At 47.6% G+C, this 18,230-nt stretch overlaps 1 protein-coding gene across 7 annotated transcripts in view; it reads right to left on the bottom strand.

The window, feature by feature from the left end:
• Positions 1 to 1,878: 1,878 nt before the first annotated feature.
• LOC138783921 (microtubule-associated protein futsch-like) overlaps positions 1,879 to 18,230 on the bottom strand; it is an 88,833-nt gene continuing 72,481 nt past the window's right edge. For 2 of the 7 annotated variants that reach the window (XM_069959243.1, XM_069959244.1), the window contains exons 11-22: positions 16,575 to 16,678; positions 16,120 to 16,341; positions 14,950 to 15,112; positions 14,135 to 14,197; positions 12,816 to 13,165; positions 11,880 to 12,014; positions 11,094 to 11,186; positions 8,889 to 8,954; positions 7,380 to 7,461; positions 6,329 to 6,405; positions 6,078 to 6,246; positions 1,879 to 5,384 (exon numbers count right to left, since the gene is read on the bottom strand). In XM_069959243.1, the coding sequence (XP_069815344.1) occupies positions 5,377 to 5,384; positions 6,078 to 6,246; positions 6,329 to 6,405; positions 7,380 to 7,461; positions 8,889 to 8,954; positions 11,094 to 11,186; positions 11,880 to 12,014; positions 12,816 to 13,165; positions 14,135 to 14,197; positions 14,950 to 15,112; positions 16,120 to 16,341; positions 16,575 to 16,678 (1,532 nt within the window). In that variant the 3' untranslated portion in view covers positions 1,879 to 5,376. The remainder of the gene's footprint in view (positions 5,385 to 6,077; positions 6,247 to 6,328; positions 6,406 to 7,379; positions 7,462 to 8,888; positions 8,955 to 11,093; positions 11,187 to 11,879; positions 12,015 to 12,815; positions 13,166 to 14,134; positions 14,198 to 14,949; positions 15,113 to 16,119; positions 16,342 to 16,574; positions 16,679 to 18,230) is intronic. The other 5 variants (XM_069959246.1, XM_069959245.1, XM_069959247.1 and 2 more) reach the window with 5 other exon arrangements.

Genomic DNA, 18,230 nt, shown 5'->3' with positions numbered 1-18,230 from the left:
CACATCACTCCCATCTCCCTGCCGAAGATGGATTCTATAATGAGCCTATGTAGATTGGACTGAAAGTTAGATATAGAGAAGAGCTCAGCAGGGGCCTAAACACCCCGACTGATCAACTATTCACACATGAAAAGTTTGTTTCATTTAAATTGACAGGGACACCTTAACTTTTATTCACAAACTGCACTGATCAGCATGACTAGTTTACAAGAAGCTGGTCCCTTTAAAGAGGTTATCCAGCACTACAAAAACATGGCCACTTTCCCCCTACTGTTGTCTCTAGATTGGGTGGGGTTTTGAAACTCAGTTCCATTGAAGTAAATGGAGCTTAATTGCAAACTGCACCTGAACTGGAGACAACAGTAGGGGGAAAAGTGGCCATGTTTTTGTAGCGCCGGATAACCCCTTTAAGGGGAAATCTCTTTGTCTAATAGGACCTGTAGGGGATGCTAGCCCCTCCATACTGTTTGTTGGCGAGAGGTTTTGCTATAAAAGCTGTTGTGACTCGTCCTGGAACAGAACTGTGACCCAGCTGAAATATTCTACCCCTTCCCTGCTTTGGGGAGCATTCAACTTCTTTTGGGTAATGTCTCTCCTCTAGGAAAGTGCTAAACTGGTGTATGGAGTGAAGCCGTGCACCACAAGAGTATGCAACATAGCTCTCCAAGAGGAAAAGACCTTTTCTACCCTAAATATCTGGCTCGGCATATAAGTTTTATTATACTCTAAGGCTATTTAAGGAGTTGATCCTTGATTGACGCCACCTCCAGTAGGTGACATGGGAGAGCAACCCTATTTTCCCTTTAGAGGGGTGTTTCGGAGGGATACATTTTTTAACCAACTGGTCTCAAAGTTCTACAGATTTGTAATTTACTTCTATTTAAAGATCTTGTGTCTTTCATTACTTATCAGCTGCTGCATGTCCTGCAGGAAGTGGTTAGTGTTGAGAGGACTTGTCAAACTGTTCAGGTTCAGCAACATTCACCGAACACTCAGGGAGATTTATGAAAGGGTGTAAACATACACCTGGTGTAAACTGCCCACACCAACCAATCACATAGATGAAAGCTGAGCTGTGATTGGTTGCTGTGGGTAGTTTACACCAGGTGTAGATTTACACCCTTTCATAAATGTTTGGTTGCCATTTTTTTTTTTAAAAAAAGCCACATTTTTTAGGACTCCCTAGGGCTGCATCCAACTTCTGTAACCACAGGGAATCAAATGCTAAGCGTTTGTTCAGCTTTGGCAACATTCTCCAAACCCAGTTTGACAGGTCCACTCAACACCAGAAGTGGTGTATTCCTATTAGACTGACAGTGCTCTCTGCTGCCACCTCTGTCCATGTCAGGAACTGTCCAGAGAAGTAGCAAATCCCCATAGAAAACCTCTCCTGCTCTGGAAAGTTCCTGACAGACATAGGTGGCAGCAAAGAGCACCGTGTCAGTCTAATAGGAATACAACACTTCTTGCAGGACATGCAGCAGCTATATATAAAATTTATTTTACAATTTCTCCCCCCCCCCCCCCCCACCACCAGTACCCCTTAAAATTAAAAAAAAGACAGGAAGGTGTAATTTCAGTCTGGCATCTGAGTACGTCACGTACCCGGCTCCTCCAGCTGATCAATTGCCCACTCCAGTCACTGATTGGCTGAGCAGGAATTCGATCAGCCAGGTACGTGATGTTACAGCTGGAGGAGCTGCAGAAAGCCAGCGGCAGTCAGAAAGACCCAGGAGCAGTGCTACAGGGCACATGGATAGGTGAGTATACTTTATTATGTTCCTGCCACCACTAAGGGCGAGGATAATACCCCTAAACACTCCCACCCACCCCCAATCATTCACATCACAGTTTACAGAAGAGTCGGACACTGCAGCGTTTCACATCTAGAAGCTTTTATTTCAAACTTTTACAATAGAAAGTTCCACAATGTGGAGGAGATAATATTGCTATCAGTATGGAGGAAGAAGCGGGAACAGTACAGTCAGGAAGCCGCCATGGTGGCTCCTATCAGCAGCATGTCAAACATTCAGTCACAGTCCTGTCCACACGAGACCCGACCCTCACAGCCCTCAAGGGGGCGCACTTTAGGGGCTAGTAATGCAGAGAGCTGCAATCCTACAATGACTTGGGGTCTTGACACCCCCCCCAATCATCATCAGTAAGGGTCCATGAGAAGTCCTGTTAAAGTGCTCGTCGCTCTACAGATACAGAGGGGGCTGCAGAGATCTATTAAACCTTTTTACTCTATGTAGCAGTCACTGCAGCTTTCATCTACTTCTACTCCATTCACAACCAAAGCTGCTCCATCACCAGCAAGATCTCAATGCTGCCCCTTGTGGCTGATAAATGGAACTACACAATGAACTATGGTAACACAGTGTGTTACCTGCCTTATCCATCAACACACAATTGTGAATGCAGCTCTGGAGGTCACTGGAGTAGAAGATACAATCAAAGTTGGTGACAACTACAAAACCCTACTGAAAATCTGCTTTACGTTCCGGAGATTGTGGATGAGCAGGAAGTTGTTATTCTATCAGACATTTGGCACTTAGTGAGCAGAATTCACCACGATCTGTCACATGGCGTGGCCCCCGAGATCTCACACGGATCGCCCGGCCGGGCCCTATGGGGGGAAACTACTATAGTGCAAACTCACACATGGTTAAAAAGTGAACACATTCACCAGAGCGATACGACGACACAGATTAGGACAGATATGTACAGCGCCCCCCAGAGGAGGAACATCACCTAAACATAGATTCCTATAGAAAAACAAAACATCGCTACAACATGCTCCTTAAGACGGACTTTCACCTTAAATCCCAGGAGGTGCAGTCACCTAGGAAAGCTGGGTGACACCGCCACAACCAGGAACACTACACAGAAGATGGAGACACTATCAGTGATGTCATCCCCATTGGTGGTGATCCAGTTTTCCCAAAGCCTGAACAGAAGTGATGCCTCAGAGTTTTAAAGGGAAAGTTTCTCAATAAGGATCCTTAGAATTAGTAGAAGCTTCTAACACAAGAAGAAATAAAAAATATGGAACAAAATTGCAGTGCCAGCCTCCCGCCCACCCGTCGCTGCCCGCTGCATGCTTTGCTTCTTGGATACATCACATCAATAATCTAAACCTCAGGCCAAGGGCATGAAGAATTCAGGATAAGAGACAAATGGCCGTAATAGATACCGGTGAACAGCACGAGGGGGCAGACAAACCTGGAGGATACCAACACTGAAAAGGGGGGATACACAACACATCCTTATGTTCCCCAACCTGGAGGTAAACTAGAACTGCCAGCAAGCCCAGACAGCAAACGGCTGATCTCATAAATCAGCGATCACTAATCTTTGCCCCTTTAGATCTTGCAAAACTACGACTCCCATCATGCATCAGGAGTCTGAGGTACTTTGCCAAAGGGCCAGCTGATGCAACATGATGGGAGTTGTAGTTTAGCAGTAGCTGGAGGCACAGGTTACAATATAGTGATTACTGTGCCGGCAATACAGCTGTGCAGTCTAGGCCTAGCAGGAGGATGTGCAGCTTCTCTAATGCAGCTGTAAACCCCAGTGCATGCAGGGCTGTAGCCGGGGACCTAGAGGGAACACACAGCAGCACAGGGAGGGGGCGGTCACCACAGGTGGGTCACTCGGGAGGGGTGGGGGTGCATATTAACACACAAGACGGACCATTTCTGTGTCATCCTGAAGCGTTCAGCACGGGAAACAAAGTTAAAAGACACCACTGCAATTTTGTCACATTTTAATGTCATTTTATTAGAAATCATGCAACATTTTAATATATTTATATATAAAAATACAAGTGCAATAAGAAGTGTGTAGGTCCAGGTGTCGGGGTCCGGAGCCCCCCCCCTCCCTCCCCCCACTGCCTAACCCCCTCATTATAATGCTTGTTCGCTTTGTCTGACACCCCACCCCACCCCCAATAAATTATTTACACGTCAGTCCTTTAGTGTCGTCACAGCACGTAAAATGTTAGTTCAAACCACAAATGGTACAAAGGAAAAAAAATTTCAAAAAAATATTTCTAATAAACCTTCAATAACATTTTCTTACATATTAAAGTGAACTTGTTCCTTCTGTCTGGGTAAGATAGCCATAAGAACATTCCTAATCCATCCCCCAACCTGCAGTACAGCTACAACTCCCAGCGTGCCCTGATGAAACTGCTGCAAAACAAGAAAACTTGTAAAAAGTTTTGGAGCGTTGTCATCAGGGCACGCTGGGAGTTGAAATTATGCAACAGCTGCAGAAGGTTGCAGGGAGGGGCCACCAATCTAAAGCTTCCCAGCTGTAAAACACGGCCGTCACGTGACATTCCTTAACCCAACGTGCTGGGCGTGCTTACCACTGGCCGCCTCCCCTAAACATTCTCTCCCCCTCTATTCTGTGCGCTCAGCAGGCGGCCCCCTCATCACGTACTGACAACTTTCCGCTTATGACTTTCATCGTACAACTTGCAACAACATTAAATATAAACTTTAAAAAAAAATCCCAAAAACCGCAAGCCCCTCGATATGTGAAACGTTTTCTAGCAATGAGGGAGCAGGAAATGAGATCAAGCGTCCTAGAAGCAACAGGTACAGGAATCCCCCCGGGGTGGCGCCACACGCAGCTTCTACGCTTTACAGTCGCACCGCGCGGGTGGAATACGTACATATACATATATATATATACTTAACATTTATTAATATTAAATTATAACACAGGTTTGTCATGAGGAGGATGTCAGAGCGACCCCCTCAGGACCAGCCGCCTGTCCATGTAGTCCCTCCCCCATCCGCCCCGGTCTCTGGCAGGTGATGGATACATAACCAGCGCTCACCGAGCTCCGCTACAGTATAGGTTGTGCTACTACTAAAAACGTCCAATTCGTAGAAAAAACGTCTAAAATAAGGTACCATAACCCTGGCCGGGGGTCTCCATCACTGAAACCAGACACCGGGGGAGGTGGCGGTGAGCCGGCCCCGTGGCTTACAGCGATACTGATGGCGTGGAGGGTGAGCAGCAGATGAACCGGTCCCGTCTGGAGCGGTGGAGGAGCCCTCTGCCCGGCTGATGTGCTGTGATGGAGAGCAGGGGGAGGGGATGTAAGTGCTGAACATCATGGTCGAGGATGCGGCAAGCGATGGTAGTGGGGGGGTAGTATTTGGATTTTTAGGGGCTGCAGACAAATTCTCCGTGTTCCATCTCTCGTCGGCAGGCCGGAGCAACGCGTCAATCTGCAGGGAAACAGTGTGACGATTTCGGAGGTGGGTGGAGAACAAGTAGGGAGGACAGATGATGGGAGTTGTACAGGGAGGAGATCAGACAATGAAAGAGATGGAAGACGACACCACAAATTCATCATTAGATGCCTGGAAAATAAAAGCATTTTGTATCTCAGATGTGGCGAGTGCCGAGGGCGCGGGGGCCCAGCTACCGCGCTAATAGATTCCTTTAATCCGGTCCAGACACTGAGCAGTGCAGAGGATTTCAGTATTTGTATCTGTACTTGCGGTAATCCAGAACATGTATTTTATATGAACACCGGATTAAAGGAACCGTCCTGTGTCATTCTATGTAACTTACATGTTGGCCAGGGCTCCAGATCCTGCAGCAGACACTAGGTGGGGCTCTAGGGGGCGCTATACTGAAGTAATAAATCTTCTGCAACCTTCTAATAGATGTGTAGCAAAATAAGACTCCCACCCACCTCAACAGCCTGGGGTCAGCTCACAGAGCATTGTCTAAACCAGGGATGGGGAACCTTTGGCCCCCCAGCTGTTGCAAAACTACAAATCCCATCATGCCTGGACAGCCAAGTCCAAGCATGATGGGAATTGTAGTTTTGCAACAGCTGGAGGGCTGAAGGTTCCCCATCCCTGGTTTAGACAGAGCAGGACTAGCTATGTACAACAGCTGGAGACCCCAGGATAAACCCCACCTATCCCCCCCCATATGACCCAGAGAAGCCCAGCCCTGGGAGGACCCCTCATATCCCTGCACCCATCAGGACCCCCTTATATTCTTGGGGTTCAGGAGGGGGAGGGGTCAGCAGCCACTCTTACTTGTCTCAGGTATGAGAGAACTGAAGCTCTGGATTTCCCTTTGATCACCGCCATCTACAGGAAGCGTCCCTCCCACTCCATTTTCCCGTGTGTCCACTGCCGCCGTGTTGTCTGTAGGTGTTGCTAGGTCCCCGTTCTGTGGTGCTGTGATCTGCTCTCCGCCATTTTCCTGTGTTAGGGTAAGAGGATTTTAATGTGAACAGGCAATGGAAAGATGTCACCTATACCCTAGGGATCCCCCTCTTCCCCACCTTTATACTCTCTCCAGGTTCCTGTTTTGTGGTTTCTGTCTTCTTTGAGGAATCTTCAGCTTTGGCATCAGCGGCGCCTGTGAGAGGGAGAGGAGGATTATGGGAAAAGACCGGACAACACAACGTCCTGCCTCACAAGAAATGTTCAGAATGTCACGCTATGTCCCCTGCACCAGAGCCTGCTCCCTGCCCATCACCAGCTATATCCACCATAACCTGCCCCCTGCCCATCACCAGCTATATCCTCCACAGCCGCCTCTCTGCCCATCACCAGCTATATCCTCCACAGCCCGCGCCCTGCCCATCACCAGCTATTTCCTCCACAGCCCGCCCCCTGCCCATCACCAGCTATATCCTCCACAGCCCGCTCCCTGCCCATCACCAGCTATATTTACCATAACCTGCCCCCTGCCCATCACCAGCAATATCCACCATAACCTGCCCCCTGCCCATCACCAGCTATATCCTCCAAAGGCCGCTCCCTGCCCATCACCAGCTATATCCACCATAACCTGCCCATCACCAGCTATATCCTCCACAGCCTGCTCCCTGCCCATCACCAGCTATATCCTCCACAGCCCGCTCCCTGCCCATCACCAGCTATATCCTCCACAGGCCGCTCCCTGCCCATCACCAGCTATATCCTCCACAGCCCGCTCCCTGCCCATCACAACTATATCCTTCACAGCCCGCTCCCTGCCCATCACCAGCTATATCCACTAGAGCCCACTCCCTGCCTGTCACCAGCTATACCTGCTAGAGCCCGCTCCCTGCCAGTCATCAGCTGTATCCACCACCATAGCCCGCTCCCTGCCTGTCAAAGCTATATCCACCAATAGAGCCCGCTGCCTGGCTGTCACCAGCTATATCCACCATAACCTGCTCCCTGCCTGTCCCCATCTACATCCACCAGAACTCACCACCTGCCCGCCACCAACCATATCCACCAAAGCCAGATCCCTCCCGGTACCCAGCTATATTCACTAAATTTAAGCTTCATCGTTGCGTTACACCTCCTCCTCCTCCTCAGCAGCCGTCCATCCTTCTTTACCTGTCTTGGCTTTAGCATTGGGTTTGGAACCACACTTGGAAGAAACTTTTGATACATCCACTTTCTTGTTCACGATCTGCACCTGTTGGGAAGACAAACACATCAACAATGAAGAATAAAAAATAAAAATAAAAAAATAAAAAAAATAAAGCAGAATGAAGCCCAAGAGGATGAGAGCAAATCAAAACGAAGGAACCGCCCAAATATCTGCTCCCCCGATGGACTATAAATCAGAGCCGTGGATGGACCTGCCGTATGCAGCCGGACCCTCAGGGGTCACCACCTAGATTTTCTGTCATTTTCGTTTTACCAACGTATGATGAGAAGTTCTGCAATCTGTGAATATCCATGTAAGATGCTCACCAATACCTCTGCTTGCTGTCAGTGACTGGTATCTTATAGACAGCCAAAACCTGCCACCTGTACTAACATACACAGCTGAGGGTTTGTTACAATGAATTAGTGTGGGCAAAGTTCTGTAAGGAGTCTGTAAAGAATACTTCTATTCACTGACAGCAAGCAATGTATCCGAGGGAAGACCCTGTAAGTGAGGGGATGCGGCCACCACCCTAAGACTGAACAGATATCAGGAGTCACTTTCCTATGCACCCTACACCCTCAGGTAATAGACTGTGCCCACCACCTGTAGCAGAACACACCACCACCTTGCCCCAAACACGTGCAGGATCTGACATATTGCCTGGTAGACATCGGTGCACCCCCACTGTACCCCAAAACCTTAGTACAGGGTCACCTTTAGCTGTAAGTGCAATGCGTCGGCTTCTGAGACCTAAAACAATTGCACTTGTCTGTAGCCCCAGACATCAGCCATACATTGTACTCTGTATAGCATTCTCCAACCTTTTGCAAAACTACAACTCCCATCAAGCACTGTCGCCTCACAGCTAAAGAGCCAAAGGGTGGACAGTCAAGGTATGCCTAGAGTTATAGTTTAGCAACAGGTTAAGGAACAGTGATGTATGGCTTCTATGGGAGTGGGAGCACTGATATATCAGGGAAGAAAGCCCTGGTGGTAAATAATAGCTGCCAAGTGCAGACTGAACGTCAGAGATCATCACTGACATATCTTACCAGCTAAAAATGACATCTTACCAGCTAAGGGTGGGTTTACACTACAGAATCCATTCCATGTCAATTCTTTCGGAGGACAGAGGAATCCACCCGACAATACAACAGAGTCTATGGCATAGGTGGAAATGCATATGGACGTGAGCGACGAAACCATGGCGGGTTATCCGCTCGGATTCTTTAGTGTGAACCCACCCTTGAACTGACATCTTACCAGCTAAAACGGACACATCTTACCAGCTAAAACGGACAACTGTTTACCAGGCGACTATTTACTCCCCACTCTGGGTCCCGGGACCACCATCGCAGTCCACTTAAAGCCCTAAGGTGTGATCTTAACACTTAAAAGCTTTAGGTTGTGAACAGCAGAGATGGGTGCTGAGGATGTAACCTCCGAGGTGCTGGCCGCACGTTACTCACTGGTTTGTGGCTGGTGGATGCTGGCGGCCGGCTGCTGCCTATGGATGCTTTGGTGGCATTTGTTACCTGTGGATAATAGGTCATTTAGTTTGTTCTGGAGGGTGGGAGGCGATTCAGGACAGAAGGAGGAGAAGAGTGCAGAAAGAAAGAAATAGAAAAGGAAAACTAAGAAATAACATCTCTGCACTGAGGTAATGTGCGGTGTATCCGGGGGGTCCGGCCCCTGTATGTGCAGGCAGGGGGTATTTTAGTGCACTCCCTCGGTTGCCTAATTTGGCCTCTGAAAAAGCGACAGACCCTGAGCGCTGAAGGCCGCGGCCGCCATCTGCTGTGCCGAACAGATGAGAGCTGCCAACACGCACGTTTGGTTCTCATGCACAAAGAAGAAGAAAAAAAAATAAAAAAATCAATCAATCTGCCCTAATATCAGCAAAGAGAAAACGAATTAACCCTGCAAGCACCCGGCATCACCGCCACATATAACGTTACTTGCAGGAAACACAGCTCGGGCCGCCGATTCATTACCAGAGGTCACGTGACGGCAGACATGTTCTTAAAATCCTGAATGAACCCTTATAATACTATACCGCATTGCATTGTGGGAAAGACATCTCCCCACACAGCTCAATGGCTAGACAATAAAGCAGCAGGGGGTGAAGGAGCCAACTTCCTGCAGGCCGCATGTATGTGACTGGAGTAAGGTAACGGAATTACGACGGTCCCGCTGCTCATACCCATGCCATGTTCTTATAACGGGAACCAAACCAAATTCACTGAATATCTGCACGTTGTTCTATTGTAGACTGTGCAGCACTGACTCAGCTCTGCTACATCTGTGTTATGTATCCAACCAGGGAGCTGGAGCAACCCGATCACCTATGCTTAGTAATGAAGACAGCTAAAGCTCTGCTCAGATCAGTCATGTGACTTCCCCATACCATACAATGGGGTCCGTCAGGTCTCGTCGCTCTTTGGGTGATGTAGATGTGAACACAACCCAACAAACCGACCGCCATGAGTTCTGTGTTACACTCTAATCTGACAGACTAATAGGAAATATGAAGCAGTACTGGGCAAAAAAGAGTTAGCACAAAGCTGCCATATGTGCCAGCTGACCGACAGCCTGAGGCCGCCCACAGCCGTCACGACAACCAATTACTCGAGTAGAGAAGCTACTGATCCGTTCCTACATTAAAGCAAACACATGCAGCTAAAGCCGTGGCGGGGTGCTGTGTGTCAGACACATGTATGAAAGAACACGGTCTAAGAGATGCCGATATCCAGCAGTGTTCCCTGACCTGTCACTCCAGCTACTGCAAAGCTACAGTTTCCAGCATGATAGGAGTTGTAGTTTTGCAATAGCCTGAAAAACACTGGCAGAGGTGCTGAACACAAAGTATCTTACAAAGAATGAGGGAAATTGTTTTCCAGTACTTATCAGCTGCTGTGTGTCCTGCAGGAAGTGGTGTATTCCTTCTACTCTGACACAGTGCTCTCTGCTGCCACCTCTGTCCATGTCCTGACTTGTCCAGAGCAGAAGCAAATCCCCATAGAAAACCTCTATTACTCTGGAAAGTTCCTGCCATGAAAAGAGGTGGCAACAAAGAGCACTGTGTCAGACTGGAAAGACTACACCATTTCCTGCAGGACATACAGAAGCTGAACAGTACTGGAAGACTTCAAATTTTAAATAGATATAATTAAAAAAAAAAAAAATCTATATAACTTTCAGATGATTTGAAAGAAAGAAGGGAAAAAAATTGCCAGAGTACCCCTTTAAGGCAGCTTACAGTGCAACATGGTGACATGATCACAGATCACTAGGACTCTATGTTCCGGTCCCTAGAGCCACGACCTGGCCAGAATGTTTGCCGATTTATGTTCTGCTAAAGAGAATCCCGTCTGGTGAATAATCATCCCGGGTAACAGTGACGGAGGTGCAGCGGAACTTTGGTGCAACTTGGAATGGTGAGACCCCATTATAGGCGGATACAGTTATTGGGAATTTGCAGGGTGCCATGACACTACCTACATTCGAAGTCTCTGCACTACCCTCAGCACTGAAAATCGACCAGAGTACGGCGCCCCCTCTACCCCACCAACACAGACGCAGTTAGTTCATGGAGCAGAAGTAAACATGTAATAGACACAATGGAGATTAAAGGCCCACATTGAAGCGCCACAGTGCCCGGCAGCCATACTTACATTCCCACCACCCGGGACATGCTTAATATTGTCCTTGGAGCCACACTTGGACTGAACATGGCTGTAGTTGACTTTTTTGGAGACTATCTGGACCTGGAGCGTGACAGGATGGGGAGAAAAATAAAAAAAAAATAAAACGGGACACAGAAGTGGAGAGGCACGGTTAGCAAAGTGACACGACACAAGGAACAGGACAGTGTTACGTGGATGACGGTGGGGAGGGAAAACATGAAGCAAGGGGGTGAGCGCAGCTACAGAGCAGACCTGCCTGCAATACAACCTATAGCCTCCAGAGGGAGCAGAGTCACAGGGAACCCTGTAACATGGAATGCTGCAAACCCAGTGTCATTTCTCCCTGCGTTCTTCCCCCATATTAGTATACGCAAGTACCAACCATCTATCTGTGGACCGATGGACAAATGGGTCATATAGAATGACCCTGTGCAAACATATGAGGAGATGCTGCAAGGGAGGGTCCCTTGTATGGTGCAGCTTATAAACGGCCTGCTATCCTACAATGGAGGGAGCAGCCCCTCCTAATCAGGAAATAAAATCTGCCGCACGCTTCGAGTCCTGGTGATCACGTGCGCGATACTTACCCGTCGCTCCGTACGTTCGCACACTAGTAAGTTCATAGTATTATAGGAGGAGTAAGGCAGATACACAACAGGTTACAGGAGTGAGGAAGGGAAGAAAGTGACAGGTCACTAAGGTTAAGATAGAAGTGACGAGAAGGAGGAGGAGGAGGAGGAGGGGACGAGCCCAGAGCGGCTCGCTGACACTCACTTTCCCATTGCTTTGCTTTTGCACGGTCTCTTTAGGGTCTGCCGGCTTAGTGCTGGCTGTTTTAGTGGCAGCTGGGGCGGGGACAGGTTTTCGGGCTGTGCTGGCGGGCACAGGTTTTTTCTCTACTTTTGCCTGCTGGGGGGGGAAATGTAATATGGTTTACAAGTCAGCATTAAGAATCGATAAGTCACATCTGTCTTCTAGCCACTAGTGGTTTCCATTACAGACAATGAGAGCTGACAGTTCACATGTGTAGTTCTGTCTGGTCCAGGTCTATTCTGCTGCAGAGCAGGAACCCGGAGACGACAAGATCAACCCTGTATATAATCCAACCACAGACAGCACTACACCAAACCCTCCTATCCAAATAGAAGATCTGGACAAATAATGGATTACATTACTTATCCTCAGTTACATCCTGTATTATACTCCAGAGCTGCGCTCACTATTCTGCTGGTGGGGTCACTGTGTACATACATTACTTGTCCTGTACTGATCCTGAGTTACATCCTGTATGATACTCCAGAGCTGCACTCACTATTCTCTGGAGTATCATAAAGTCCACTTGTAGTACATATACACTATAAGGCGATGCTCTGTGTCTGACAAATTGGACTAGAACAGAATCACAATTCCAAGTAAACCGACTGCAGAAAAACATAATCATGTCAGTGTACTCGCCAACACTCAGCACTGTGCACCATATATCTAACTGGTTAGCTGTAGCCTAAACCCATGTTGAATACTACAATCTTCCTTCAATGAGTGAGGACGACTCCTCCAGATGGTTCTGATCCTGTCCTGACCAGCCAAGAACTTGGTATCAGTACAAAAACTGCACAACAACCAATTCTGCAGCCATGACAGGTGACATGAGAGGGAGAGGCACAATGTACAATGTAAGAGCACAGACAGGACAACGTCCCTGCTGCTCACCTTCCCTCCTCCAGGCTGATGCTTCAGGTTGTCTGTGGATCCGATCTTGGAGCGCACGTTCTTCAGGTCTGGAGCTGTCGATGGACGAGGCTGTTTGGGGGCCGCGGACGGTTTGCTGGCAGCCGGTGCAGTGGAAGGCTTACTGGCAGGGGCTGTGCTTGTCCTGCTTAGTGGAGCCGGACGGGCGGCAGGCTGTTTCTTGGCATCTGCGGAAGTGCTGGGACCAGTAAGAGGTTTGGATGCAGCTGGTTTGGTGGTCTTGGGGCGGCTGGGAGCCGGGGCGGGACAGGTGGGAGCGGCTCCATTGCTCTTTGTTGGGTCGGATGGAACAGATTTGGGACGACTTAAATCTGCAGTAATAAAAAGGATAAAGATCAGGATGATTTTCTAAAGCCCATGAATGGCGCAAGCTGGAGGAGGTGTCTGCTTTGTGTTACTATGGGGTACGTTATTACCAGAATTTGATAGTCTGTCAACAGTGCCTGGCACACTGCTCTTAAGGCAGTATCACCAGACACTGCCTCAAAACCCTGGTATCGTTCATTAGCTTTTCTCAATCCATGCCTGGTCCTCGCCTTCCATTGTCTACTGGTACTGGTATTCACAAACACAACTTTTATTCTGGCAGTGCTGTGTCAAATGGGCGGGGCCTAGAGCATCCTTGCACTAAGCCTGCCAACGGTGACTATGCAGCCCAGAAACGTGTCGACCAAGAATAAAGGTAGGGATAGAGGTGCTGCACAGATGCTCTAGGCCCTACCTATCTGACACGGCGCCGCAAGAATTAAACATTTTTTTACCCTAATAACTGCACCAGGAAACAAGGGAAGTCCAGGACCAGGACCATAGACTGAGAAAAGCTTACAACCGGTGTCGATACAAATTTGTTTTAAAGACCGGATAACTATTTATACCTCATATAGTTCTGGCTGTGCCTGGTACTGCAGCTTAACATCAATAAAATAAAATGGATTCTCTCTCTTAAGGATAGTTCAAGGCAGCATTCAATATCAAAATCCCAAAAGACCCAATATTGATACGTGCGAGACATTTCGGTACACGCCAGCTTCTTTTTTTGGGTTGTGATATTGAGTGCTGCCTTGGATTGTCTTTGGATACATATGGTCCTTGCATCAGGTCTGGTTAGGTGTCCATTACACATCTGATCTGTAGGCAGTGCAGCTATAGACTCTTCCTGGTCTACTAAGGATAGGTCAGTGTATACCTTTCTTGTGTGATCTAAGCAGTGGCCCATCTATACCTACCTGTGCTGAACATTGCATATATCTAGCGTACTCCCCGCAGTCTGGACCACTTACCAGAAGGTGACTTTGCTGAATTTGTCTTCTTCGCTTCTGCCGCCTTCACGTCGTTCTTTAAAGCTGCAACAGAAGATAATTCCAGGCATGGCTGCAGTTACATTACGGTACACTTATTGCTGTAGAAAGTACTGCCAGGCATGCGGCTGATCTGCACAACATCTGCACAATTCACTGCAAGCCCCATTATCTTATATGGAATAGTGTCAGATACATCCGCAATAAATCTGAATATAATATAGGGGGGCTCCACCACAAGTCTAGCTCCATTTATGATGATCATCTCATGAACACATTAGATATATCACAGTCGAGGGGTCTGTCCAGAGAGTCTGCATGTTCAGGTAAATAACCCTTTGCAAGTCTACTCTCCCCCAAGAGTTCTAGAGCTAACTGGACTGTCCCAGGTCATTCAACATCTGGGTTCTTACTAATTGCATTTTCTTTTTTGTTGACTACTCTTACTGTAAAGAACCCTTCCCTGTACTGATGGATGGAGCAGTCTTACCATCATGCCTCCTGGTTTGCACAATCATATCACCCTGCATAGTCATCAGTACAGTCAGCATTAAACCCACTGCAGACCCCCAATATACTTTCCCGTTTGGAGCCTAAAAGTTATTCTCCGTATCGAAGGGGTTAAAGGATTTAAGATCACAAGTTTTCCAGAAATCATTTTGCAGCTCCAACCTGGCAGTGAGCACTTTATCTCAGTAAACCCCAAGTCCTTCTCTCGCAGGTATTATCCCCATTTATATCCCCCATGTCATAATCCCAGTGAAGATTGCTTTGTAGGATTTACAACGGCGACTCACTAGTTGGTCGTTTGGGGGTGAGGTTGGGTTTGGGAGCAGAGGTTCCTGTAGTATTCGCAGCTGCGGAAGTGCCGAGTTTAGTTGCTGCTGGGCTGGCCTTCACAGCAGAGCGAGGGGTGGTCACAGAGGTCAGGGGTTTCCTGTCTGGGGTCTTCACTGGGCTCTGTTAGTCAAAGAAAAAAATAACAAAAATTACAGAAAAACAAGGCTATAGAGTTCCAACAGATAATACAGGACAAGGATGCAGTTCATGACCCTTTAACATGCAGCAACCATATTGGTTTAATAAGGGGTGAACCAAACTGTCGACAGACAAACCAAGTTTAAAGGGGTTGTCCAGGCTTAGACAAACCTGTCTGCTCTCTACCACACCTGTCCTCAGTGTGGTTGGGATGTTAAAACTCAGTTCCATTAAAGTAAATGGAGATAAACTGTAATACAACACACATCCTAGGGAGAAGGGTGGTGCTGTTACTGCAGGGGAAAAAAAAAAAAAAAAGTTTTTGCCTGAATAAAACCTTTACAGGGCTGCATATGGAAGCAAAGGATTGGGGGTGGGGGGGGGGGTACCGTGCTGCGGACAGCTGTACTCACACACCTACAGGATTAATAGCTCCGCACAGAAGCCCACCATCATCCAATACGCAGAATCCATTCCCGCTGCTATTGATCCCCCATGCAGTGACCTGAATGCTGATGTAAAGGACGGTGTGAAGGGTAAATAACTGGAGCGCTCCGATATGGAGGCCATTGTCACATTAGTAATGGCAGATGGATGCAGCAGCTCTACGAGCAGCCGGACTCAGATTCTGGATAAAGCAGGGGGAGGATTTTCTATAGGAAATAAGAGGTTCTCCTGCAGAGATGCCACAATGCAGGGACTAAATATAGAAGAACCAACTGGGCACGTGGCATCCAGGGCAAATATAGGGAACCTGTGCGGAGAATGACGTGTTACCCGCTACCTATCATAGGGGCACTGAGCGATGGCGTGAAAGGAAATGACTAATCCCTCCAATCTCTAGTGCTCCATTTGTTAAAAACTACACCTCTAACTATGACTTTATGGCACTGTTTCCCCAATCTGGTTCTTCGCATGTTGCAAAAACTACAACTCCCATCATGCTCTTACCAAAGACCTGCAAAACTCTCTCCAGGTTCACCACTTACCTTGGGTTTAGCCTCTTTTGTGTCTTTAGGTGTTGTGGTTTTCGCTGCGCTCCCCAGGGGGCGCTTTGGAGTGGTGGTATTATTGAGGGTGGCTGGAGTGGGGGTGCTGGGCTTCTTAGGCTGAGCAGGTGTTGCAGAGAGAGGCTTCCTGGGGCTGGGGGCCGCCAGAGGTTTGCTCTTGGGGGTTGCAGCAGATTTGGATGGGGTCGCTGCTGTTGAAGCCTTTGTATTGGGATAGGAACAAAAACACACAACATAAAAAAAGCTGCGGATTACTGTGTTATAGGAAATCTATATGTCAGCTACTTGAAGGTTAAGATTTGGCTTTGACTACCTGTAATCCCCTACCGCACTATATGATCAACTGATCTAGATGTGCAGAAACTTTATTGGTCGCCAAATGGACAGAAACCAAGAAACAGATTAAACAGGAAGCCAGAAAAATTACAACGTACCTTCACCTTCTTCTCAGGACTTGCAGGAAGCTCCTTGGTCGGTGGAGCAGTAATGTCACCTCCTGCTGTAACATCTTGTGGGGATGCGACTGCTTCAGCTTTACCTGGAAGATGAAAACAAACGCATTGAGAACCAGAAAAGACTGTATGCCTGTAAGGATAATGGAGAATGTGTGACCTTACTGATCCTGAGTTACATACTGTATTATACCCCAGAGCTGCACTCACTATTCTGCTGGTGGAGTCACTGTGTACATACACTACTGATCCTAAGTTACATCCTATGTTATACTCCAGAGCTGCACTCACTATTCTGCTGGTTGAGTCACTGTATACATACATTACTGATCCTGTACTGATTCTGAGTGACCCCCTATGGCTCTGCAGTGGACATACTCTTCACCGTGACCTCTTCTCTATTAACCTGTGGATACCAGTGATGCAGACAGCCTTCCAGAACATGCAGGAGACAGCAGTGAGATGACACACAGCACAGGATCAGTAATAAGTAACACACATCACACAGCACAGGATCAGTAATAAGTAACAGATCACACAGCACAGGACCAGTAATAAGTAACAGATCACACAGCACAGGATCAGTAATAAGTGACAGATCATCACACAGCACAGGATCAGTAATAAGTAACACATCACACAGCACAGGATCAGTAATAAGTGACAGATCATCACACAGCACAGGATCAGTAATAAGTAACACACATCACACAGCACAGGATCTGTAATAAGTAACACACATCACACAGCACAGGATCAGTACTAAGTGACACACATCACACAGCACAGGATCAGTAATAAGTAACACATCACACAGCACAGGATCAGTAATAAGTGACAGATCGTAACCCACACATATTGTGCCTGTAGAGAATAGGAAGCATTGAATGGAGTCTGTACTGAGAGCGATGCAGCTAAAGCCTTACTATAGCAGCTTCATTCTCTAACCAAAATTTACAGGAAAAGAGAGTCCATAATAATCATCACGTTTGAGGTCAACTGAGCAGCATCCCGCTTCCCCCCCCCCCCATCCGCAGCCCAAACTTCTCAGTAACTTTCTATACACGAACACACACCAGTGCCATATTTCCTTTATAATAGAAACTGTTATATAATGGAGTCTCTTATATAAAGACTCCCTGCTGCGTCTGCACCACAACAAGTAGAAGCATCCAGCACTGAGCCCATTCCCTGAGTGTTTGCAGAGATGCACACGGTGAGCTCCGGACTGTCACATACAATCCATTCCCCTTCACAGCTCAGGGCAGTAAAGCGTCACCACCTCCACTGGAGATCTGCAAGGTGAGAGGCAGCGAGGTACAGACCGTGCATGCTACACATATGGCAGCAAGTCATAGAGACGGGTACTGCCTCACATCCACAACACAACAACATGTCAGGGGTAATCAGTATGGAGGGCAACTAACATCTACCATAACACACCTGATATCAGGCACACATGTAAATGTAGATGATCCGGAGTTACATTCTGTATTATACTCCAGAGCTGCACTCACTATTCTGCTGGTGGGGTGACTATGTACATACATTACATTACTGATCCTGTCCTGATCCTGAGTTACATCCTGTATTATACTATGGAGCTGCACTCACTATTCTGCTGGTGAGGTCACTGTG

This window comes from Dendropsophus ebraccatus, chromosome 2 (genome assembly GCF_027789765.1).
Source record: "Dendropsophus ebraccatus isolate aDenEbr1 chromosome 2, aDenEbr1.pat, whole genome shotgun sequence".
NCBI classification, from domain to species: Eukaryota; Metazoa; Chordata; class Amphibia; order Anura; family Hylidae; genus Dendropsophus; species Dendropsophus ebraccatus.
Note: the sequence above shows the minus strand (reverse complement) of the source record. Positions and strands in the feature narration are given on the sequence as shown.